The 26,004-nt window shown below is 43.1% G+C and overlaps 1 protein-coding gene across 1 annotated transcript in view; it reads left to right on the top strand.

The window, feature by feature from the left end:
• PTPRF (protein tyrosine phosphatase receptor type F) overlaps positions 1-26,004 on the top strand; it is a 257,441-nt gene that overhangs the window by 29,178 nt on the left and 202,259 nt on the right. The window contains exon 2 of the mRNA XM_082311797.1: positions 24,948-25,093. Coding sequence (XP_082167923.1) covers positions 24,948-25,093 — 146 coding nt within the window. The remainder of the gene's footprint in view (positions 1-24,947; positions 25,094-26,004) is intronic.

Raw genomic sequence — 26,004 nt, 5'->3', positions numbered from 1 at the left:
CCATTTCCTGCCTCTTGGATGATTTGACACAACTGTAGGGTTTATTTCATTCCTGACCCTCAGATCTCAGCTCAGTACTTTATCACCAGATCTTGCTGAGCCAAAATTTGCATTACACCCTCCTTACAGTCTCTGTATTACAACAGGGAGCGAGTTCATATAAAGCAGCCTCTTTTGACCTAGCAGAGAAAAGCCTAACAAGGACCAGAGGCTGGAGGAGCTGGCTAAAACACATCCTGTGTCAGAAGGGAGGTCAGACTGGATGACAGAGTGGACCATTCAGTCCTAAAAATCTATGAATATTAATATGCATCTATTATAGTATAGCGTACAGTGAGGTCATTGATTAATGCCATTTCTGCCCTAAGCTGTTGTCCTGTAAGGGGATTCTCCAAGTCTTCTGCTTCTGCTGCTGCTCTGGGGCACCTCGGCTGACTAGAGGTTAATTATCTGTTGTGTGGCTATTAAAACAAAAGACTTGCTCTTTTGAATTTATCACTTTTACATTCAGTTGAACTACTGTTTCTCTTGCAATATGAAATGGGAGCACCCAGCTCAATCTTTTCTCGGAGACAGTTCTCTAGAGTTCTGTCAACCCCATTGTCCAAGGGCAAAGTCACGGTTGATGCAGGTATGAGATTATTCTGCCTTAGAAATTCTCTTGCCTTTTTACAATACTGTATTTTTGTATTGTTCCATATCCATTTCTATGCACTTCCTAATGTGTAGTTTCCTTTTATGACTGTGCCTGCACTGAGCAGCTCACTGAAAACATCTACTTAGGTAGTTATGTCCAGTGCCTTCCCCGAGTGGTTACAGTTAATTTAGAATCCAGAAAAGTGTATGATTGGTTCAAATTATTCCCTACAAAATGCATTACCTTAAATTAGACAACGCTGACTTTCATCTGCCTTCGCTGACCATTTATGCGGGTTCGTTACCATGGATTCTTACATGGGGAAAAAAAAAAAAAAACCAACCCTATTTTGTTATATTTCTGATTTAGTTCCATCTTGGAGAACTGGCTATCCTCATGCTCGCCTCCTTTTCCTGATTGAATAATAAGCTCTAGTCTCAGGTCAGAACTTTGGGGTATTACCGTGTTGGTCTTATTGCTGTGCTAAAAATGATATAGATCCAGGTCATACTGGGAATTTCACCAAGTAGCAAACAGGCCCTGAGCAAGCCTCATCGAAATACTGCTCAGAGAAAATGGCTACTCTAACAAAATCACAAAAAGCAGATGCTGCCGTGCTTTTTGTGGAGGATTCGGAGGATTGTGAGCGGGGAGCCCTTAGGCACAAGCGGGAGGGAGTCGTGTCCTGGCAGCTGCAGATGACAAGTCTTTGCTGCTCACTGTCATGGGAAGCTGCCCTTGCTTCATCCAGGTCAAAGTACCTGAGCTCGGGGCAAACCCAAATCGATCCAGAGGCTGAGGTTATGTTGTAGCAGCCTTAAAAACAAGCAATAATGTGGGCAGCGTTGGTTCCTACGGACAGAGTTCACGTGTCAATGGCCACCACTATGGTTAAGAAGACTTAATCAAACAGTTTCTCTTTTCTCCATAGCAGCCTTCCTGGGCTTCACAAGTGCCACACAGAGCAGCAGCGTGAGAGGCCAGTGCCATTTTGTGTAGCACGCCACCCTGACTGGGTAGGAAATAACGCTGCTGGGGTGCCAAGGGAAGGAATCGCTAGGAGAGCCAAGTTGTTTATTTTTTCTGCTGCGCTCTGTTTTAAAACAGATTAGTTAAGAAAGCTGCTGTTGAGAAATTTCTTTCTTTCATAAAGCTTTTCGTGATTGTTTAACCAACAAATCAACCAAACAACAACAAAAAAGTTTGAGACGTGCAGTGCTGTGAATGTCTTTCAGACATGTAACATATACCTAAACAAATTTTGTCTGTGCCAAAATTTGATTCGAAATGTTTTGAAAGCAGGAGCTTTTTTCTTTTCGGTAGCTCTTCTGTTGAGCACAAGAGTATTAAAAAACAACAGTGGTGGTAAGCTTGTGGAAAATCCAGTTACTAGGCCTGAAAGGGTTAAGCTATTGCTGTTTTTAAGTCAAAATGATAGATACTTTAGAATTAAGATAATCGGTAAGTGAGTGGTCCAAAATATTACTGTTTTAAATGCTTATTTTTAAAATACAGGGAAGCCTTAATGTGATTCCTTGCATTAGAAGTTTTTTGCTTCCAGCCCAATAATCTCTTATGCTGCTCAGGAGTTTTACCTGCATAGTTTATAGATTTAGTAGTCTGATCCAGTGCTATGAATTCATAAACTGTTCCTATAATCTAGTATAAATCTGAGGCTGTTTCGCTGCAGTCTAAGTATACAGCAGGAGGCAGGCTGCCTGCAGATGTGCCCACATGCTCGATGCAGGACTGCCCTTTGCAAGGGGCATTGCCGAGCAGCTCGGGCAGCTCAGAGGCTCGCCTGGCTCCAGCCTGGGGCTCTGTCGTCTTCTGGAGCAGGTAAAATGTGTCTGCGTTAAAAGAACACTTGACAATATGAGGGCATCATTCGTCAATACCAAATATTTTCATCTCCATGGAGCAAACGGACGCAGGAGTACCTGGCAGCGCTGTAGCTGCAGGAGCCTTAGTGTGCTCGTCTTTAGCTGTCTTCCTGCAGGTACGTTACAGCCCAGAGGTTACAGTTGTGGCCATGGCTAAACTTTTCTGCAAAATTTGAAATAAAACTAGGGTTCTTGAACTTTGAAAAGGGATAGAAGACTTCTACTTGTAGCAAACAGCGGTGGAAAGGAATTCCGTCCCTCGTTTCTCTACTCAGACAGGATTGCTCTAAGCTGTTCACAGCAGATGTTTGTCTAGCCTGTTCTTAAAAACTTCTGGTGAGAGAAGAGCCCACCATTTCCTTAGCAAGCTGTTGCAGTGTTTAACTGTCAGTACATTTATGCCATGGAGTATGGTATAGGAGTTTACCCCAAACATCCTAACCTCAAACTCTCTTTCAGCAGTTTTGTGACTATGAATTCTCGTCCGTTCACATGACATGCAGAAAAAACATGTTCCTTTTCATCTTGCAGTTTCCTTCTAGGTCCATGAAGGCTGTTCTCATGTTCTTCCCTCCCTGCTGCCACTGCTCCTTCTTTCCTTCCTAAGCAAGATAAAGTTCATTTTGTCATTGTTGTTGCCTTGTTTTCCTCCTTTCTCATCCCACCTTTCCTGACTGCTTAGTCTCTCTGTGAAAGTCTCCCCTCCAGTAGTTTCATCTGCCATTCACATGAGCTGTCTCCCACGTAGCTGGAGAAGTTGTTGGGTATTTTGTTCTGCTTGTTTGCTTTCTCAGAGTAGCCAAGGTTTCCAACACTAAGCAGTGTTTGTGACAGTTCCTAGCAGTATTCCTGAAAACAGTGTGTACGCTTGCAGTCCAACGTGATGCAATTTACTGTTGGGGACATTAAATTCCATGCCATTTGAGAGGGCGTATTTCTTGACAGTTGCTCATTCCTCCTCCAGGAGCGTGCAGCAGGTGAGAAAGGCCCTTTTTTGTGCCATGTCCTAGGTGTTTAAGCACTAGAGTAAAAGGATTTGCCCAGCCTGAACCCATTCGTCAGCTCCCTCTCCAGCCAACTGGTTCTCAGCCTGAGCTCCCAGGCTCAGCTTCAAAGAGGCTAAACCTTAGCTGCTCTGCTAGCCTCGGTAACATTTCTCTGCACCTGAAAGATTTAATAACCCCTTCGCTTGCACCACAAAAAGCAGGTTGTCTTAGGGATCCAGGCAAGCAAGGTACATATGTCCTTCTCCAATGTGTAGGTTATTACCTCGAGATTGCAGATGGGCACTTCTGCTGTCTCTGCAAAGCCCCTTCCATTTTCCAAGGAGCAAGTAGTTAGCCATTGTGAGAGGACAGCAAATACCGATGTCTCTACAGCCTGATGGATGCCTCATCAAGGAGGACCCTTCCAGCAAATGATAGATTTCATTAATTCTGCCTCTTGTTACCATTTGGGGATCTCGGAACTATCAGGAGAAAATCAGAGTTGTGAGCACAGTGGATGGTTACACACTGACAATTTCTCTTGTCAGTGCTCAGATTTGAGTCCTTGCCAGTCTAATCATTATCTGCTGACTTGTACACAAACCTCCAGAAAGGTTTCATTGTTCCTGGTGCTCTGTGTTACACACAGTGCTAAGCTTTCCCCTTATGCCATGCAAAGTGTAATCACAGTGGCTTTATCAAGTCGATAAGTAGTAATAGTTCAGCCTCTTCAGGAAGAAGTTTAGAGCCCTGACCATTAAATGCAGTTTCTCTCAAGGCGGGGAGAAAAAATGGAACGATGTTTTGGTTTTATTGGTGCTGTTTCAATACCCGTGTCAGTGCATCCTCCTCCAGATGTTTCTCTAAAATCTCCCCCATGCTGAACTTAGCAGACCAGCAGCACTACTACTTGACAAACTGGCAAGAACAAGAACGTCACATGCCTTGTGTGTAAAGAGTGAGAAACCAATAACTGCTTCTCATTGCTCACCTGCTTTGTTGATAGCAAGAGATGAGATGGTAACAAATGTGGTTTTGAGCGTTTACTCCTCGGTGTCCATGAATTAGCTCTTGAACCTGCGTGTAAGTGGGAATTAGGAATGTCTGTAAGAGCTGGATACAATGGAAAGTGAAAGAGCACTTGAGGAATCAAGAAGAAAGATCTGTTTATATAAAATACATATAGAATATGTATTTCCCGTGGCATTAAGTTCTTGTGATGGTGCTAGAATCTAAATAGTTTAGTTTCTTATGGACAAAGTTAAAGTAATTCTGGGATTAGAGAAAAAGTCTGTCTGCTGTGATTGCTGCCAGTAGCAGAACCTGCTCTTTTCCTGCTTCCACGGTCGCATTCGGGGGACTGGGGAGTTGCTGAAGGCAGTTTCCTGAGAACCGAGGCTTGACAATAGTGGGCTCTACATGCTGCTGCTGCTCTTGTTATTCACTGCATGGCTACTGATAGTCTATGAACAGTCAAAAATAAATAGGAATATAGTAATGCAAAGAGTTAATGGAATCACCAGTCCGGGATAGTGGTCTCCTGCTCTCATTTTGCCATGTCGGAACTGATAAAGTTTGTTGCAGTCATCACTCTCTTTTCATTAACTGATACAGCCTTCTTTTGAGCATTTTATATCTCAGATGTCAAACGCTCTTTTTGCAGTGACAAAGGGCTGGTTTAGAATATCCAAAAAAGGCAAAATCTTTTGTTGGTGGCTCTAAAGTGTTCAGTTACTTCATTACTTAGTGGAAGTTGCAACTGGGATTCATTTGGTACACAGACTAACATAATAACGAAATGTAAATGGAGGTGATGTGTTGAAATGGAAGTGGGAAGTGTCTTTGAAAGTGTTTTAATGTTAGTACTGTGTGTAGCAGGAGCTCCATTGAACTGCTTTTCTTTTAGAGTGCCAGCATATGATGATTCAGAAACAGCAACGATACCCTCACATTTTGTGGTGCGCTTCATAAGCTCAATAGGCACAGCAGAAGAACTGTTCGTCTCGCAACCGATGGAGGGGGGGGAAGTAAATAGTGGAAACCTGATTTTAAAAAAATAATTGAAGATGGGCTGTCTAGCCAGGGGTGTGAGGAATATGACAAGCACTAGGTACCTGGGAATAACAGTGTTCAGGGGCTTGCCATTCCCTGTGCTAGTGTTGCAAGATTGGAAAACATTGGAAATAACTGGAAGTGAAGTTAATTTGGAAGGGCTGTGGCTGTTAGTCAAGTAATATTTCTGTGTAAGGGAGATAAACTTGCAGGTTGATATCCTGCACAGTTCATATGGTCTTGGAGGTATTGTAAGAAGTCATCTTTCATTAGCGATGGTCGTACTTTATGCTTACAGCAGATAGCCTGTAGATGCTTATGAACACAGAGCCACAAACTGAAAGACAGGAGAGGGAGACTGACTCGTAAATGCAGGCCGTCATGTTTAAGGCAGGTAGCAAAGAATACCACCTTCTACTAAGATGATGAGGAAAGGATTTGCAGCATCATGGACTGGTGTACGGGCATGCAATACGCTGGTACTGAGCTGGTGAGGGAGCTCCAGAGCACCAGATGTACCAGGAGGGGCTGGGGGAGCTGGGTTTGTTCAGCCTTAGGATGAGATGGCTTAAATGGGGACCTGACTGCTGTCTTCAGCTGCCCAATGGGAGGGTGTAGAGCAGGAGTAGTCAGGCTCTTCTGGCAGGTTTGTGGTGATAGGATGAGAGCCAACAGACATAAGCTGGAACACGGGAAATAGTGATAATATATATAATGATTTTTTTTTTTAAAAAAATTCCCCACCATGAAGATGATCAAACATTGTACCAGGGCCCCAGGGAGGTTGTAGGATGTTCATCCTTGGAAATACTCAAAGCTTGACTGGACAGGGACCCAGGCAACTTGATCTAGCTTCAGAGTTGGACCCAACTGCGAAGTTGGCCCTGCTTTAAGTGGGTGTTTGCAAAGGATGACCTCCAGAAGTCCCTTCCAACCTAAATTATTCTATGATTCATAAACTCTTGACACGCTTAAAACTGTGGCAGAGTGGATGGGTGTGCACAGAATGTATATGATGAAACATTGTCCATTTGTTTAATTTCTTTTGTTATTTAATCCACTGCATTTGATTGCGCTCCAATTTTTCTTTTATCTTTGAGACATGCGGTTGGAATGGAGCTCTGTGTTTGTTCAAGCCAGTCCCTGCTGCTGCAACACGCATTCAGCCATGTCCTGGAATCCCATTAATAAGTCTATTGATGTGGTGATTAGCCGTGTTTGAAAATAGTGGGTTTGTTTATTTAAACATGGGCTCTGATGCATGCGTACAGTCATAGTATCTGCCATCTTTAGTCATCCAGTTGCTCAATAGCTGTCATAATAGATAAAGAAGTTTAGCAGAGGTGAGATGCAGAGATAGAGGAAACTGTGTTGAAGTTCACTATTAATAATTGAAATAGAGGATCAGATGGTGTTAGGAACAGCTTTTCTTCTTGGAGGGTAGAGCAGCACTGCAACAGGCTGCTCAGCAAGGTGTACAGTTCTCCATCCTTGGAGCTTCCCACGGCTCAGCTAGACAACACCGCTGCTCAAATGATCTAGTGTTGCTGAGGGTCCCACTTCAAGCAGAAGGCTGGGCTGGAGACCTCTTGAGGTCCCTTCCCGACTACACTTTTGTGATTCAATGTTGTTTCCGTAAACAGTTGAAGAAAATTGTTCCCTTTTTCCTCCTTTCCTTACCTGTATTGTTGCAGAAGTGGCGCCAGCCTCCGTGAAGACAGTTACATCTGCTGCAGCTTTTATTTGTATCGCGTATTTTTCCGTCCTTTGCAGGTGTACTAGTCAGAAGACATCTGAAAAGGCTCACTTTCCTCAAGTAACTAGGACACGAATATCTTAGCAAGCTGTCGCTTGTTTAGGTCAGAGGAGATACAATCAAGCCTGTTGCAACGTTTGCTCTGGTTTTCAGCCTGGCCTGTAGCACTGGAAATCAGGGTTCAGTGTGTCGCGTTTGGCAAGCAGAGCACGTTCTGGACGCTCGGTGGCAGGTGGGAAGAGCTGAGCTGCTTTTGGAGCAATGGATATCTTGCCCTTTCAGAGAGCAGTTATCTCAGCTGCATGGTCTTGGCTGTTTGTCACCAATAATTAATGAAACACCATAAAAACAAAAACATTTGTCGTCTCCTCTTAAATTCTTAAAGTTAAAGAACTTGAAAATCGAACTGCAAGCATCAAGTGTTTACTTAGAATATACTGGATAAGAAGTTAATATGATTTTCTCTGATTTTATGTTGAAAGTTAATAGAAGGATAGAAAAAGCAAGTTCTAGGAAGTGAGTGACACTATTACTGCTTTGCTACAGCTTCCTGCACATAATGGCCCTTTTAAAACTCCTAATGCAGTGTTTTCCTTGTTTCTTTCATAAATGGAATGGGCTTCTCAGTGTAAAAAAAGGAAAAAAACAGCCAACCAAAAAAACCCACCCAACAAAAAAGAGGGTTTGCAGTATTTCTGAGTCATTTAGATACAGTCAGTTTCTTTAAATCGTGCCAAAATGGCAACAAACGTGGATTTTAAAGAAACTTCAGAATTCTGAAAAAGGAATTACAGAGCAGATGTCCCGAGCAGCTCAGGTCTGTTTCATGAATAAAATGATGAGCAAAGAATGGAGGAGAGAAGGGGTCTAAAAGAATATACATTTCTTCTTAATCCTGCCTATCAACTCCCAAATTCAGGCTTCTCTTCTCCGTGCAACTGCAAGCTCACACTTGGACAGCAATGAAGCACCAATGAAGTTGTTTCTGTCCTCCTCCCTTTCTGTAGCACATTTGACAACGTGTGACAGTCCTGCATTCAATTTAAGCTGTTTTAATTTTAGCAGTCAGCGTTCTGACTGTTCTGTTCAAGAATCATTATTCCAAGAAAGAAAAAAAGACCCTAAATCCCTGCATCCAAGAAGGAGATAAGAATCGGAAAGGCATCTCTGGAGTTTTTCTGGAGTTCCTAGGTCTGTGTTAGAGAGCTGCTGTCCTTCTGTGCTGGCTTTCCTAACCAGTTCAACAGCAGTGCCATCCAGAAGGGAGTCCATAAAGTGTGTGCTTGGTTGCAAGCCAGCCCATCAGTGCCTAATGGCATTATGTGCAGCGTGGATATACTCCGGAGCCGCTGTGGATGAATTACATACATGGATGCCTGTTAATACAGTAAGAACAACACTAATATTGTTCTATGTAATTTATTTCATGAAGTTCACTTATTCATAGGTGAAGCACCAAATTAGCAAAACAAAAGTGGCTGGTAATATTATTAATAATGATCACAGCAGTCTGAAAGATAAATCCCTGTCTGCTGCGGTGCCACTGCTGAATTTATAATACTTTGAATGGGGCTTTCTAATACTTGGAATTTTAAACACTGGCCTCTGAAATGTGATTTGATGCAACTCAATGAAAACACTTAATAGCTTTTAAGACGCAGTCACCTGGAATACGAGGCTGTATTTCCTTGTGGTGGAACGGTGTGTCACTTCTCTCCAGGATGTGGCAGTGTGATGGCTTCACAATGCCAAGACAGCTGGAAGTTTTAAATTAATGTGTGATTAACTTCCGTACTGTCATCATCCTTTCTCAAACCTTTAATTCATATGCCAGCTTTATCACCAGTAATAGTGGGAAAATGCTTGGCTGAAGGAAATGTGCATCTAAGATTATGACTGGTGTTGGGTGATTTCAGCACTTCGCAAATCGTGTTGTCAGCCTTGTTTTTACGGTTGAAGCACTAAGAATGTGGGCAGCTGCCGTTGGGCTGGTGGGCTTGTTCTCCCAGTTTACCGTTCATCTCCTACTTTTCTACCTTTATCTCACTTTAAATTATCTGAGGTTATATTATAACAACAGCTGAATTGCATGTTTTGTGTGACTCTACAGCGTGGTTCCTAATTTGCACAATAAACATGCCTTTGCGGCTTCTGGCTAGTTACAAATAAAATTCTGTTCTTTCCATAACCATGGTTAAACCATGGATCTGGACGTGCACTTAGGTATGAAAGTGCAAGCGGAGGTTTCCACGCAGCCTTGTTAACAAACACTTTCTGCACATGATCAACAGAACTGCAAGTTTTTTTGAAACTTGGAAATGGTATGTCATGAGGACATTGTAGATGTGATCGTACAATTTAAACTGAGACTGAACGGTTTAAATTATATAGAAGAATTAACAAAAGCTATATTCACCTGCATAACTTTTAAAAAAAAGGGGGGGGGGGGGGGAAGGTGATAAGATTATGAATTATATTCTCAAGATGCCCAAACCTAAATCCATGCTTTTTCTTCGTTTTCAATAAGATGGTGGTGATAATGGGACTAAGTATTATGGAGAGTATGAAGCAGAATTCAAAGAAACCTTGTAAGAATCAACATAATCAACATGCAGTATCTTTTTTTCCTTTTTTTTTTTTCTTTTTTTTTTCTTTTAAGAGGAGCTCTTTAGTCTGTGAAGTCTCATGGGGGATATATAAGACAGAAAACATTTTACTCCTATTAAGAAGGGGGTAAAAATGATCCGAGGTGTACATTGGGGGCAAGAGAGAAAAGGGACAGAGATGGAATGGAAGCCTTTTCAGCTAAAGGATCATGTTAGCATACAAACAAGTGGGTATAATTGACAACAAATAACTTTAAAAACCACAGTCTGTTTTCCAGCTGATGTTTCCGTGACCATCAATTTGGAACAGTTTTCCAGTACGAGCAGTGTGGCTGAAACTCAAACCTATGTTAAGACGGTGTACGATACATTTACAAAAGTGGTTGTGCAGTGCAGCCCTCGCGAGGCCGAGGGACAGGGCTCTGCTTCGGAGAGCCCCTTCCAGCCCTCTCTGCCTGTACGTTTTGGCTGTCCCGTGTCACGCTCGCTCTGACAGGCTCCGGTGCTCGGTTGCTGCTGCTGCTTAGTGATTCTGTTTCAAACTCCTCTTTGATAACGGTGGCAGGCAGCAACCCTTTTGATACCCTGTTGTTGGTGTAATTAATTCCAACTCAGCAAATGGGGAATCCCCCCTTTGATAAACATTTATTCTTGGAGAACACAAGCGGAGTTGGCAGGCACCTACCTTCAAGTCAGTCTTTAAAACATAACATGAAAATCAAAGATTGGTGATAGGCAGGGGATTATTCCTGCATGCTTAATTCTTAAGCAAGATCCATCTGCCTATATACAGGTATGCTATCCTCACCGTTAATAGAGCTGAGAAACTAATAAAATTCACTTGAGGCAGGCATAATTGGACAGGCTCTTTTGTCTCATTTTCTTGTTCTTTCTAGGCTGTTACGATTTAGCAATGTGCTGACTTGCAGTAGGTAAGGAAGGCTGCCGTTCTTTCAAGCTTCAGATTCACGTAGAGATTTGTGTTTCACCCTGGTGTACGTCCTTCACGAAATATACTGGGATGTCAGATCCCCGAGGTGGAAACAGTGCCTTCTTTCTCACACATGTAAAACCTGAGAAGCGCAGTTAGCTCGCACTGAGGTAGCTTGTCATCCTCTTTGCTGGTATGGATTTTACTTTAGCAAATCGAGTGTGAAGCCAGGAACCTTGGGACTCAGTCAACAGAGCAGGGATGGGTGAGGGAGACTTAGAGACGCAGCACTCTAAAAGACAAATCTGCTTTCTGTTATAAATATATCCTGTGTAGTCTCTACAAAGAGCTTAAAAGCAAGCTGAACCTTGCAGGTTTGACATCTGTGTGCATGGTGCATGTCCCTTAAGCTTGTAGCATGGGATAGTTTTCTCTAGCAGTGAGAATGAAAGTAAGTGATGGAGGCAAACACTAAGTAAGGCAAATCTCCGTAAGCAGCATACTTGCTTACTGCTCTCTCGTGGCACCTGCAGCCTTCCACACATTTGTGAGTCTCAGATTTGGGGATAAACATCTTCCCAGGCTGCAAAAGTCAGTGTGAGGGCTGGTATCACTTATCCTGGTGAATGTATGGCAAGGAGTCAACAGTGGAACAGCCGCTCACAATTCCTGGCTGCCCTCTGCGATCGTGTGAATCTTGCATGAAAGTGGGACTTGCTGCTGACGTGAGGAGAAATGTGGAAGAAGGTGCTGGAGGTCTGGGTGGAGGGACAATCCAGAACTATTCGTGAGTAGGTCATGGCTGAAATATAAAGAGCATACTTGAGTTAAGGTGCATGAGAAGATACAAAAAGAAAAATTACAGGAGCTACTGGATGCTTTTCATTGTTTATAGACGTTCCCAGTCTTTGTACTGAGCTCCTGCTTAATGCCAGCTGGGCAAACATTACTCTTCAGGCGCTATGCCAGCCCGTGTGGCTCATGACTCTGAGTGTGATCTGAGCAGTAAGGTCTTCACAGGGAAGGCAGCGGCGGAAGGGTACCCAGCCTGAAAGCCCGTGTCAGGGATGCCCGTTTCTTTGGTTTTGCTCATGTGCTGTAACTCCCTGCCACCCCTTTCTGTTGGATTTTGGTCTGCTCCTGTCCCACCAGGTACTGCAGGAGTTGATGTCGCAGTAAGGTCCGGGACCTGCAGCAGAGCTCCGTGGTGAGCAAGGAACATGTCCTGCTAAAACATTATACTTTTGGTGCTTTTAACTAGGAAAGTTTGTTTCTGGGTAGCAGGCAGTGTTTCTGGCTTTGTGAGGATAAAATACGCTGTCTCAAATACCACCTCCTTGGTGGAATATATGTGCTGCCTTGCCAAGACACCTACTGCAGTGGTGACGTTAACTGGTTTTCCCTTCTCCTGGAGACACAGATATTGTCAGAGGTACTGAAGAAAGAGATAATTCATGACATAGAAGAAACATCTCCTTTAGACAGATTCAGTCCCTTCCGAGCCGCCCGCAGCTGCACAGCCCATAGAGGAACTGTGGTGCTGGGTCTCCCAGCGGCCCCTGTGCACAAAGCACTCGCAGGGGCGGTGGCTCCCGGGTCCTGCAGGTCCTGTGCGCAGCCTTTCCTCTTCAGTGCATGCTCCAGCCCCTGCACAAGTCCCAGGCTAGCTCTGGAAATTCAAATTCAGTACCTCACGGTCCCAGTGTATCATGTTCTGGGCTTCAGGATAGACCTGGTGGCCACAGCAACTTTTCACAGCATGGCAAACAGTAACTTATCCACGTGGACCCCAGCTTTCTGCAGTTCTTGCAACTCTATGCATAATCAGGTGAAATCAAGTAAAAGTTGGTGCAGGTAAAAGGCCACAAAAAAATCAAATCTGGAACCGTTGCTGGTAGTTGGAGATTTAAGGAGTTTAGTCTGGAAACAGTTAAAGGCTGACCTGATCATCTACACAGAGAAAAGTTATTAAAGTGAAAAGAGCTTTTCATTATATCTGTTAAATTCATAACACAGCAAGGAATGGATGCTAGAAAAATTAAATCAAGAATGCAGCAGCCACGAAGGTGATTAATTTTGATGCCTTTCTAGAAGACTGAACCAGAAAGCTCTGGGTGGAGGAGGGGACTGGGCACCTCCTGGGATGAAGTGCCTGCCCTGCTTTATGCATGGAGCAGGGCTGGATTGCAGCAACTGTAAAACTGCAAACTCCTGGCATGTGTCAATCATTCTTTTTACTGTGGGGTTCAGGCACCCAATATTCATGTTGGATGGAGTCAGATGTTTTCCACATACATACAGAGCCATTTTGGGAAAACTCGGGGGCAGTTCATGGACAGGAGACAGCAGCTCCCGGAGCTTCCCCAGCTCCCCCACCGATTGCACCAAGGTCAGCGTGCAGCTGGGCAGCGCGGCCTCGCCCCTCCCTTTTGGTTCTTGTCTTTCTGCTGTGGAGGATTGGAATTGCTCAGCAGCCCTCTGCCAGCCCAGTCCTGCTGCCAGGCGGAGGTGGCAGCCCTGGCATTCAAACTCTGCTCAAATGGCTTTTGAGCTGTGCATGACTCTGCGCCATCATTTAGCCACTGCTAAAATACATTGTTATGGGGAAAAGATGCTGCCCGGCGTCTACCAGAAGCGTTGAACCTCTCCATCCAGGATTATCAAGGAGTCTAACTTGGAGGAAGCCTTTTGATGGGGAAATATTCCTCTTTATTGGGGAATTTCAAGTAAGATTGAGCAAAACCAAGTAACTTTTTTTATTCACTTGAGAGTATTTTGCTCAGGTGCCTAGCTACCTGCTGAAATTTTTTACACTCTGGTAAACATTTAAATGTGGAAATTATATTTCTTGGTTTTCTGCAGACTGTATAGTTGTGGTTTAACCCGGCAGGCAGCTAAACACCACACAGCTGTTCGCTCACTCCCCCCGGGTGGGATGGGGGAGAGAATCAGAAGAATAAAAGTGAGAAAACTTGTGAGTTGAGATAAAGACAGTTTAATAAGTAAAGCAAAAGCCACGCACACAAGCAAAGCAAAGCAAGGAATTCATTCACTGCTTCCCGTTGGCAGGCAGGTGTTGAGCCTGGAAAAGCAGGGCTCCATCATCCGTAACGGTTACTTGGGAAGACAAATGCCATCACTCCGAACATCTTCCCCTTCCTTCTTCTTCCCCCAGCTTCCTATGCTGAGCGTGACACCATATGGTGTGGAATATCCCTTTGGTCAGTTGGGGTCAGCTGTCCCAGCTGCATCCCCTCCCAACTCCTTGGGCACCCCCAGCCTCCTCGCTGGTGGGGTGGTGTGAGAAGCAGAAAAGGCCTTGACTCTGTGTAAGCACTGCTCAGCAGTAACTAAAAGGGATCCCTGTATTATCAACACTGTTTGCAGCACAAATCCAAAACATAGCCCCATACTAGCTATTATGAAGAAAATTAACTCTATCCTGGCCAAAACCAGCATACTGTACTACATGATAAAACAGTTGATACAAACAGGGAGAAAAAAAAAAAATCACTGGTGTAACAGAAATACCAGACTGCACTCGTTATCATTAAGCAGAAAATTTTCCTCCTCACTGGGTAGGCGAGCCAGAAATTTGGTTCATTACTAGGAGGAGGACAGAACAATGTACAGTGGCATTAAAATGAAATGCAGGTCCCTTCCTGAGAGCCTGGGATGCCTTTGCTTTAGTAACAGATATTCTGAAGAGGTCACTTACTCTGGCTCCCAGTTCTATTAAAACCATTGTACTATGCTCTCTGTTTACAAAATAAGGTTTATGCTCACTTTTAATTCTTAAAAGCAGAGGAAAAACCTGAGCTTGGCAAAGCCTTTTGAACTGCTGAATCAAGAACTAGCTGCTTGCAAAGAGGGATTAAAACCTTTTAATCCTTTTGTGTAAAAGAATATGGTGTTTAATGTGGTAGGCATGCTGGCAAAATTAATTTTCATGTTTTTTCAAGCACAAGATTTCAGTTCTGTCTTTGTTTCCTGGTCCTGCATATCTTACGGGTTCTTTACGCTATGCAATACACTTTATCAACTTTGAAGTTTTTAAGAAATTTGCAAATAAAAAAATGCAGATTTGGAAGGAAAAGTAAGTTTCTAGGAGCCGGCGCAGCTGTTACGTACTGCCTTAGGCGGCGTTGTGATGACTGATTTCAGAGCCCGGTAGCTGGCATTATTATTCTCTTGTCCGCTGTACGTATTCTGTGCAAGAGAGAGGAGGCCTGAATTCAGGTACTGAATTTTGTGTATGATTAAATGAATGTTCTATATGTACGCATTTGAAAGCCCTTAAGTGAATGTTGTGTAAATGGTGATAATTGGAGGCAGTCTTCTTGCAGTCCTTTCTCAAGCTAAATAAGGTCCAAGGCCAAAGGCCCAAATGTTTAATTGTATTAAACACAGAGGCTGAAAAATTTATTAACTCAGAAAGTGTGTATTACCAAGTTAATTGGAAGTGCCTTTAAGCTATTACCAGGTGGAAATTTGACTTCAGGTTTCAATTTTAAATTAAAGCAAAGCAGAAAACCGTTCTGTGAAGCTGCTGGAAGGTCTGCTTCTCTGCTCTCCTTCGTTTTTTTTCTGCTCTCTATAACAGTATAAATGCTGGAGAGTTAGAATCAAAAGATAAACTCATATATAGGGGTCTGGCTTTTCCTCAAGATATGTGGCAAGCTGCGTGCACAGGCTGCGGGTGCTCTAGGGAAACGTAAAAGCAGAGGAGGGGAAATGAAGACGACCTCAGGTTCTAGAAGGATGTTTTTCTGGCCTGTTTTTCTGCTTTGTTTTTAATTAGTATTCGTCAGTCGTATGCAGGACTGCTTTGTGCTTCTTGGCATATTTTTCTTTTTCTAGTTATGTGTTATTTGAGTTATTGGAAGCAATTGTAAGAGTGGTGTCATAGTAGAGAGGTTTGATTTATTTTCTGCTCCCTTTCCTGGCACACAAAAAACTTTAAAAAAACCTCATGGACAAGAGTCAATCACAGCACCGGGATTAGCCAGAGTTAGGGATTTTCTTACTAAGATGTAAAGCAGCTCACACTGCTAGCCAGCCTGGCACTTTGAGAAAGACACTGCAATTACAACAGCCTTGAGAAATAATGGAGAAAATTTGCCACCCTGTGTGCGAGATCTGTAGGAACCCTGCAGATACGATATGAAGAGAAACCACCTCCCCGTTGTGTTAAGGTCTAAGTTGCCTGCCTAAAACTCTCTCCACAAATAAATCAGCACCCAAAATGTTCAGCACCGCTGAGCGACTTGCACAGCATCCTTGTGTGATGGTTGCTGGAGACAATTCTGGTTCAGTATCATGTCAGCTAATTTTAGGCATTTAAACTCTTTCAGCAATTTCCATGATTCATAAAGAGACAGAATTAGAAATTTACTGAAGTGCAATACTATGATGACAGGCTGTTGCTGTAGTTTATTAATATCCAGTAATTGTAGCCTTAATACTTGAGTGAACTAACGGCTTTTAACCCGTATTTCTGTGGAATAAGCAGGTTTCTCCAAACATCAGCATTTAACAGTGGATGCCCAGTTTCTACTGGTGCAGGGTTGGTTTATGTATAACCATCCAGACGCTGACCAGAAGTACACAGGACACATGAGGTTTTAAAATGTTTCTTTAAGAAGAAATTTTAAAAATATTTGATTTTGCCTTAAATACTATTTAATGTTTTATATCAGATTTAGTAAGTATAAATCCTGTATTAGGAAAAGGGAAAAAAGGGCTTGAAAAAAGCCAGTCTGGACATGAAGATTCCCATCTGTGTGTCTGCAGAGACACTTCAGTCCCATCCAAGGCTTTGCCTTTATACTGGGCTTATGGTAAGGTAAGAGCCTTTAGAAATTGTAAGCAGCACCCATTTGCTGAGACGGTGAAGAAGCAGGAATCAAAGATTATAAGAGTTTCTGAGCTTAAGTCAGTGTAAATACTGATAAAATCATACATTTGGCTTAACATGTACCCTTGCATTCTCCTCAATGAAACTTTCTCCATATAAACAAAGCACAGTGGGTCTCGCCTGCTGAAATGAGCACCTTGCATCTTAGTTCACCGTATTTCCTGCTAGCGTTTAGGGAAAATCACAGCTTCTGCTGGATGACTGCTTTTATTATTTTTGTAATGTAATTTTTCTACTGAAAGTTACAGAGGTCATTGAACATCTTAAAAGATCTACTTCTTAGAGATTTGTATATTAATCATTCACTTTATTGGTTTCATTTTGTACAAGCTCAAAAGGTATCTGTGAGTAACTTTATAGAAGTCAGGAGATGAAGGTGAGGAGAAATGCAACTCGCTTTGGGATAATGTTTGTAGATTTGATTATCACGGACAACCACACTTGAAGCTAGAAAACTCAACCACTAAAATTGGATTGAAATAGCAGAATCATTTGTCCTAGCTGTTGGGAATCTCTTAAGCATTAAAATCTAATAACAATAAGATGATAAAACAAGAGAGAAGGATGTGCAGGTAACATTAGGTAACCTGTAATTCAGAGCGATCTGAGGAATACGTTGAATTTGGAATGCCGTTTTCGGTGAGTGGGATGCAGTTAAGTGTTTTAAAGTGGATGGAGAAAGGGTTATGATCCATTCACTGGATAAAAAGAAAATTGTGTATGTATCTGAGCATGCAACACCCCACCATATACGTATTTGCATTTATTTAATGAGTACCTTGCACCAAGCAATAAAGGACAAAAGTTTCATTTACAAAGTGCTGTCATCTTAGTGACATAAAACCAAAATAGGAGAAATAAGGAATGAATTAGCATTGTGATCACTGAGACCCACTGATGCCTTAGTAAGCTGTTGTTAAAGAAATGTTACTACAAGGCTCAAACAGGCTCTTCCTACTTGTAAATCACACAAGAATTAAAAGTGCAAGTTTGAAAAAATCTTATTTTGCCAAACAATATTCCTAATGATCACAAAGGGACAGGAACCACGTTTAAACAATGGTGGATATGTTGAAAGGAAAACATAAGGATATTGAACATAAGGATAGCTGGAGAGCCCACTGGCTTGCCTCCTGCCCTGCAGTAGATGCTTAGGAGGGAAATCATGGAGTAGGTCTCACCAGAGTATCCTTCTAGCAGGCATCCATCCATCCATCCATCCATGCACAGATACCAATCAGCCAAGATCGTAGAGGAAACAAGAGAAAGAGAAATACCCTTGCTGAATATGTAAGCATATATAATCTCTGTCTTCTAGACCACTTTATTTCCACTTCAAAGTCAGTCATGAACATGAGAAAGTCTGTGTCATTCTTGGTTTCTTCCCCGTGTTATAACAACTGAGCCACATGGTCCTTTTTCGTGTATTTGTCCTGACGGCAGCCATGTGAGAACAGCAGGCAAGTTTTACAGTGGAAGCTGAGGCACAGTTGTGCTTTGGTGTGTGTGAGAGGGAAGGTTAAAGGCAGGGAGTTAAACCTGAATTTCACAATTTCCAGACTCAAGAACTGTTCCCACCGTGATCTTTTCCTGCTTGTGTCAATGACTTCTTTTAATTCATTTAGCCCAGGTACCTAAATAAGGTTACCCATGTATGCCTATTGTATGTGCTTATCTAGTTCATCTCATATCACAACGGTAATTTTTTCCTTCACAAAGGAGACTACTTTCAATCCTAATTTAGCCCAAGTAATAAAAGCTTTCAGATAAAAATACAAGCTCCCCTTTCCTACAATGCTGGTCTTATTTTTGGCTGCCTTTCTATTTAGAACAGTGGCCACTTACAGCATGAGGACAGATATTTTTCTTTAAAATCTCTCACAGCAGGTGAGTGTTCACAGAACACTTAATTGCAGACATGTGTTTAATAATTCATTTTTCTCAAACCTATGTGCAACTCTGGAAAAATAGCATCCACAAGAACAGGAGGAGCAGTATGATTGCTAGTTTCTGAATTAAAATTTTTGGATGAAGTGTATTTGATGTGGGCGCTAAATACTGAAAAAGCATCAGGATTCAATTTAATTTTTGTATTTATTTTAAGAAACCATCTAATGATGGCTCTTTGAAATAAAACAAGTTAATATTTGTGTATATGAAGCATATTTATGTTGGCATATATTATGTTTCAGCCACTTGAAATTTTTTGGCTCTTAGAAAATGACAAGGAAGCATCTTTTATGTGACTGGTGTGTGCTTAATGTGTAGTAAAATACAATGATCTGTGCTAAATATACATGACCCAGCATCATTTTTTTAAGGCTCTGGTTGGTATTCAAGTCAGGTAATACAGGTCATATGTTACTCCTCAAAGGCCATGGTTCACATAAAAGGCACCTTGCCAGGTTAGAGGGAGGCTACACCTCTCTGTTCCTCGGCCTTGAAGGAGATCTGGCAAAAGAGACTTTTCTCCCTGGGAACGTCCTTTGGGTTCACTGAGAAGCTGCACAGCCTAAAACCAAATGTGATGGTGTGACTCTGAACTGCTCTGGTAAAGAAAGGAAACCTGAAAAAGAAAACTGAAATATTCCTACTCAGCTACAAATGTTTGGTAGGGCAAACTTTAAAATAGCTGCTGAGATGTTTTTCTGATTTATAACAATTGTTTCACAACAAGCAAATTGTCTAGAATAGCAAACAACAACAGTGGTTTTATATATAAAATATGGGTGAGAGATGCATCTTCGTGGCTGGCTGTCTCTCACGCCGAGTTGCCCTGCAGGAAGGCTGTGGCAGTGGCTCTCCAGCAGACCAGAGGTTCTGCCGTTGAGGGCTTCGGGTTCCCCTCCCAAAACCATCACATTTGCTTTTGCTGGGGAGGGCAGGCAACAGCCTTACTGATTAGTGCATACCTAACTTGTCTGCTCGTATTTCTCTCTCTGGCTTTCTGTACCCATGTTCCTGTGGACCTCTTAAAATGTAGTTCGAGGGAGCGTTTCTTTTGAAAGCATCGCACACCCTAGCTCAGCCCAGGACTCTGCATGAGTTTGCTGCTGTTTCCTAGCATGGTGAAGTAGATGCGCGTGTGCCTAAATCTCTGCTAGCATCTCTTCCACACCATGAGGCCCTCCTTGTGAGTCACTTTATAGGATTATCCAGGAATCTGTGCTTGCTCAGCAAGTGACTTTTTCAACACTATCAACTGTGAAAGGAAAGTCCTTTTCTTCTAAAATGTTTTGGGTTGGTTTTTTGTGGTGGTGGTTGGTTTTTTGTTGGGTTTTTTTTTTTTTTTTTTAAAGTTTCTCAATGGAGAGCATGTCTGAGCAAGTTGTTATTTTTCAGCCCCCAGCCAAATAAGATAAATCCTGTTTCTTTCTCTTGTAAGAAAATACTCTATTTTTCATGGTCTTCCTCCTCAGAACTGTGTTGTTCCCATAAGCTCTCTAGAATAATTTAGTTTTGAGCAAAGATGAAACAGGGAAAATTTCAGCCAAGAAGGTGAAAGTTTTCCCATTCTCCTGCCTGAAGCTTAGGAGCGAATAGAAATGATGATAGCAGTAATTTTCACTCCTGGAGTAGTGGGAACTTGGTTATAAAGCGAGGAGCAAGAATTACTTTAGAGGGTGAGGACTGAATGTGCTCCAGGGATCTGACACTGAGCAGAGAGGCCAGGGAAAGAGAGGCTGGAGTTGTTTGGTCTTGGAGTTATCAAATGACAAATACACCAGCCTGGAGTAGTTACTCCATGCAGTGGAGTAAGCGAAGGTGGGTGTGATGGGCACCCAGCCATCCAGCACCTCTCCCTCCTGTCACCCAAGACTTGCTCAGGAGGTTCTTGCTCAAGCTGATATTTCACAGATTTGTCTTTGGAATACGATCGCTCTTCTTTTTCTTGTTTAAACTTTCAATAAAAAAAATCTTCAGTTTTGCCTGGTCCTTAGGTCATCAGGAAAAAGACAGGATTTCACTGCAAAAGACACTTCAGTTCCTTGTATTTACTTGTAGTTTGTTTGAACAACAAACAGTTAAGTCCAAGCTTGGCATGTGCATAATCTTCTGTGGAGACTCTGGTCATTTTGAATTTAAGAGGAGAAAACGAGAAGGGCTACGTTACTGGTTAAATACTGTCTTTTCAGTACATCCTTATTTTTTTCTGGTTGTGTTTCTAGGGCTACACCAAGAGAGCAAATACTCAAAACAGGTTAAAAAAGACTGCTTGGACCATCACCTGGCCCTATCCCTAGTGGTTGTTACTACTGCCCTTTGGAAGTAACTAGTGATGTGTCTCATGGCAGCCTCCTCCAGGCAGTAGAGTTATAGAGATGTTGGTTGGAGGGGAGGTGTGGAGGTAGCCTAGTCCACTTAACATGCATTTTCCACGGACACCAAGATTTTCATGGATGATCTGTTGCACTTCTGTTAGCTCTCACTGAGATAAGTTTTGGTATTTGCTGTAACAGCTACCAATCAGTATAAAAATACCTATGCCCATGCCCGACTCTATTGTCCTGGGACCAGGACTCAGGATTTTAGGTTTGCCTAATTAGTACTTTTCCTTCCATTTCAAAACTTCAGGGCATTCAAATGTTTAAAATGGCTTTGTAGAAATACCCTTTCCCAGACTATGAGAATTTGGTTTATATACAAGCATACTTTTGTTACCAGTCTCGGTGGATTTAGATGGTTTCCAGAAATCAGTGTTGCTCAATTAAATGTGCAGAGGAAGAAGATTCATTACAAAATGTAAATTCAAGCTGAACAAGGCAGCAGGTTTTTTAGGTTTTACTGCCGGTGAACATTGTTTCCTTTTGTTCTGGTTTTTAATAGTATTGATTTTTTTAAAATGTACAAAAGTAAAGTAAGTCCTCAGTGTACGAGCTGGGGAGTAGGTGTACAGTGAGAGATATAATTGCATTTTATACTTCAAGGACAAAAGGTTTTGGATTCTGCTGTATTTGTCATTTGAAAAATTTACACTATTTTACTAAGATCACAGAGTAAATAACAGAAAATCAAAAGAACAAATCAACTGCCGAAATGCAAGACAAGACATAAGCTCAGCACACTGCATAGCAAAACAGTCAATCACACTGCAATCACTAGCAGCCTGAACAGTGAATTAACATTTCACTGGGATAGATGAGAGGTGAATAAACACAGATATATGTAAATACAAACTAAGTAGAAATAGACATGATTATAGATGAGTAAATATGTGAAATCAGCATCAGTTAAGCAAGCACACTTAATAATTGCTTGCTGTTCATGTCAGGACAATGTGCTAAAGACTGCAGACAGCAGCCATCATGTCTTAAAAGGCATTTTCTGGGTTTTGAGCTATTTTCTTTGCTCAGTCCTGGGGCTGCCTTCACCAAGGATGGCAAAATTCAGTAGACCTGTGTGTGATGAATTTCTGTGGTCAGATCTGTGATACTCCTTCACAGAAGCTCGTTGAGGACGGAGCATGTGTATCCACTCCTGCGTGGACAGTGCTGGTCTCAGTGGATTGTCTGCAAAGGCCCTTTGGAAATAAAGCCGAGCAAGCAGCAGTAGTAGAGGTTCAGGCCTGCGGCTTAGTGTCTCAGCCGTGACCTCCAGATCACCTGGGTTCAGGGTTGGCATGTCCGCTGGTGCCTATGGTCTATGTAGGTGGTTGGTGGGCTCCCTAGCACACAGCCACAGTCCATGTTGAGCATCTGACGCTGCAATTTTTGAAGGGGTCTGCTGTCCTGCTGCCTCAGGAGTGGCATGCCACCAGCCCCTGTCTGCTAAGCGTGCCCTCAGCTGGTGTTTGCTTCTCCATGTGGTGCCAGCTTGTCTGACCTTGTCCTTCACTCTGAAGCTGTGGTGGGTGGGCCTTGGCCAGCTGCCAGCTGCCCACCCGGCTGAGGGCTGCGGGGAAATACCTGCTCCACCATGGTGCCTTCAGGGGCTTCAGGGGACTCTGCTCAGGCGCCTGGAGTTCCTCCTCCTCCCCCTCTGACCTGAGTGCGCGCAGGGCTGTTTCTCACACTTTTTACCTCACTCCTCACAGCCGTGATGTATTTTGCCCTTTCTTAAACCTGGTGTCATGGCGATGCCCCTGTGGTGAGCGTGACTGTGTCCTGCTGTGGGGCCGTTGTGGAACTGGCTGTGGATGGGGCAGCCCTGACGTCTCCTCACAGAGACCTCCCCGCAGGTTCCCTCCGCCACCACCTCGACACCTACACCCCATACGGACAGCGGTGGTGTGCGTGTGAAGCGAGAAGCATCCTGGGCCCTCAGCAGTCTCCCTGGTCTGGTCCACACGCGTTGGAGTGGGGCAGAGCCTGGCCTCTGGGCTTTGTCAAAAGCAGCAATTGAAGTATAGCACTTGGTTGAGCTGCTGTGCCTGTTGAGTCACCCCGTGCCACGCTGTAGGGACAGTGGGGGTCTGTGTAAGCAGTTAGCTTGGGCTAAACCAGAAGGCGAATCTGGGATTAAAGAGGGTCTTGCAGTTTTAGCAAAGTCTTCATAGATTGCCATTTAAGGGAGAGGTTGCACTCCGCAGCTTCAGGTGGCAGGTGCCAGCTTGCAGCTGCCAAGGAAGAGGCGCCATCTTCCAGCGTCCCCCCGCCCCATCTGATCCTGCCCTGAGCCACTGTGCTCCCTACCCTGCTTGGAAAAGAAGAAGAAGAAGAAAAAGTGGCTTTCTGCCAGGTTAGGGGCCTGAATCTGCTCCACAGAGGCTCTGGTGACCCCGGAGCTGCTTGTAGGGGTTTGGGTGCTGGTGGCTGGAGGCAGGGAGGGGAGGTGAGGGGAACGAGGAGCAGAGCAAGGCCCCCTGCCCTCTTCAGTAGCTGCAAGAGGCCGGACGGCTCAGCTGTAACTTGAAACTGCAGCCTTAGTGTTCTACATGTTAGGAAAATGCATTTAAAGATTGTCTTCTTTTGGGGTTGCTGCATCTGTCTCCTTCCTAGATGGGGGAAAATCAGCCCTTCATTCATCAAATGCTTAGTGTTTAAACCACCTGGGCTTACAGATGTTGTCCCCCTCTCCCTCAAGGACATACTCGTGGATGTGTCCGGAGTGGGAAGATGCGGAACCACTGCCAGCTCCGCGGGGGACGTTGGCTCGGTGTCTCGGGGTTGAACAGGTTTCTTCTCTCACTCTTACTCCTTTCTACATCCCATCAGCGGTTTCTGCCCCGTTTGTGGGTCAGGCTCATCTTTGAGGTGGTTGATCAGAATTGTATTTGAAACATGGCCTTAGCGCGACCTGTGTGCTGAATGACATCGTGGGTGGACTCTGTTAACTCCCGCTGTGGAGTTACATGTTTTAGTGCTTTGTAAGGATATAAGATCATCAAACACTTCTCACTTGGACAAAGCGGTGTTTCAAAATGACCCTCAGATCACATATTGCAAAATTCTCTTGTACAGTGAGTGCAGAAGAAAAATATAAACGTTCAACCTGGATGCCTAGTTTTAGCCATCCAAGTCTGTCATGTAAATCTAGAAGACCCAACTGTATTTTCATGAAACTTATTGATTATTAAAATGTTACATGATTTTTTTTTTTTTTCTGAGTCTTTCAGGCCTGAATGTCACTTTGGTTCCTTTGCCAACTTTCACTATTAGTGATTGGTTTCTTACCAAGCATAGACAAGCCTGTTCAGGTTTCCAGATGCTTATAGACTGTAGGATTTTTATGTTGATCCATGTCTAAAATGAAATTAAAGGTTGTTATTTGTGTACTTAAAACTGTATCTGTTAATTCTGATGAATGCCTTAACAGCTTTCAGGAAAACTAATGTCAATGTATGGTACATTTTGTAGGTTTGGTGTGTCAGCTGTTCTCTAATTTCTAGTGCTATGACCGTGTTATAAACATGCAAAAATCCATTTATTAAAAAAACAAACCATAAAAATGGTTCCAAATTGTCATATACCTGAATGAAGGCCCAGGAGGCCGGGGGGAGCCCTCTATTGCCCTCATTTACAGGCAAGCCAGATGGACTTTATTCATTTCAGGAAAAAAAGGTACTCAAGCAGAAACTGTGCTTGTCATGTTGCAGTCTGCGCTGAATTTGTGTGGCTGAGGTGATTCAACCTGGATTTGTAGTAGGAGCACCAATTATCTTATAATTTAGATTAACATGACACATTCCTTGCTTATTTGATGTTGTGTTCTCATGGGGGTGATTTGGTTATTTTTCCAGGCAAGCCAACGTTTATGAAAGCTCCTGAAGATCAGATTGGGATTTCTGGAGGAGTAGCCTCTTTTGTGTGTCAGGCAACAGGAGAGCCCAAACCTCGTATCACATGGATGAAGAAGGGGAAGAAAGTCAGTTCTCAGCGGTTTGAGGTAATTACAAAAAAAGCAAAAATAAAAATTTGGTAATCAGTCTAATGCTTGCAGGTCTTAATTACACAATAATCATCATTGCAACCCGGTTATCTCTGCATCGCTACAATACAGAGTCTAGAGCTTTCGAGTAAAGTAAGTTTCGTAAAGTAAGTTTCCTTCCCTGCAGCAATGCAATCTGTAGACCAGGGCGTTGTCCTTTGAGCATGATGCTGGAAGCACACATGTAGGGCATCCTTCTTCAGATGGGAGACTGGGGCTTATACTGAATTGGATGGCAGATTAGAGTTGAATCTAGCAGTAATTTTCTGTTTTCATTGTGAAAATTGATAAGGCACCTCCTTGGCCTGCTATCCCCAGTGAAATTCAAAAGTGGGATGCCAAAACGCTATTGGCAGGCTTTCTAAGTGATGGCTACTGCCATCCCTCCCACAAATGCACTTGGAAGGGGAATGGCGAAGTCATTCTGAAGGGTGAACTGACTTCCCTGTGAAGTAAAGTCTGAGAGAAAGGAAGAGGGAAGAGCAGGTATCAGAAATTCTTTTGAAAAAGGGTCCAATTTGGTTTGTATTTGAAATATCAAATACATTTTCACTGACTTTCTCCACTTTTTTCTCCACTACCCACCCCTCCCACCCCCCCACCCCCCCTTTTTTTTTTTGAGTTGGGCTCCTTTCTCTCAAACTGCCCTTGGAAATGTGACCCCTCTACCATTCTGCTGCCTTTCCTCTAATCCCCTGTCTTTGATGTTTTTGCTTTTCTGACTGGAGCACAGGATGACTTTGCTGCCCAGAATGGATTGATTCAAGTCACCAATTTTAATCATGACTTTGTATGTGAGCAGAAAACCTTGATTACTTTAATCAATTTTAATCTTGTTTTACATTGTTATTTTTCCCTAATAAAGGTTA

This window comes from Platalea leucorodia (genome assembly GCF_965183815.1).
Source record: "Platalea leucorodia genome assembly, chromosome: 5".
NCBI classification, from domain to species: Eukaryota; Metazoa; Chordata; class Aves; order Pelecaniformes; family Threskiornithidae; genus Platalea; species Platalea leucorodia.
This window is presented reverse-complemented; position numbering and strand designations above follow the sequence as displayed.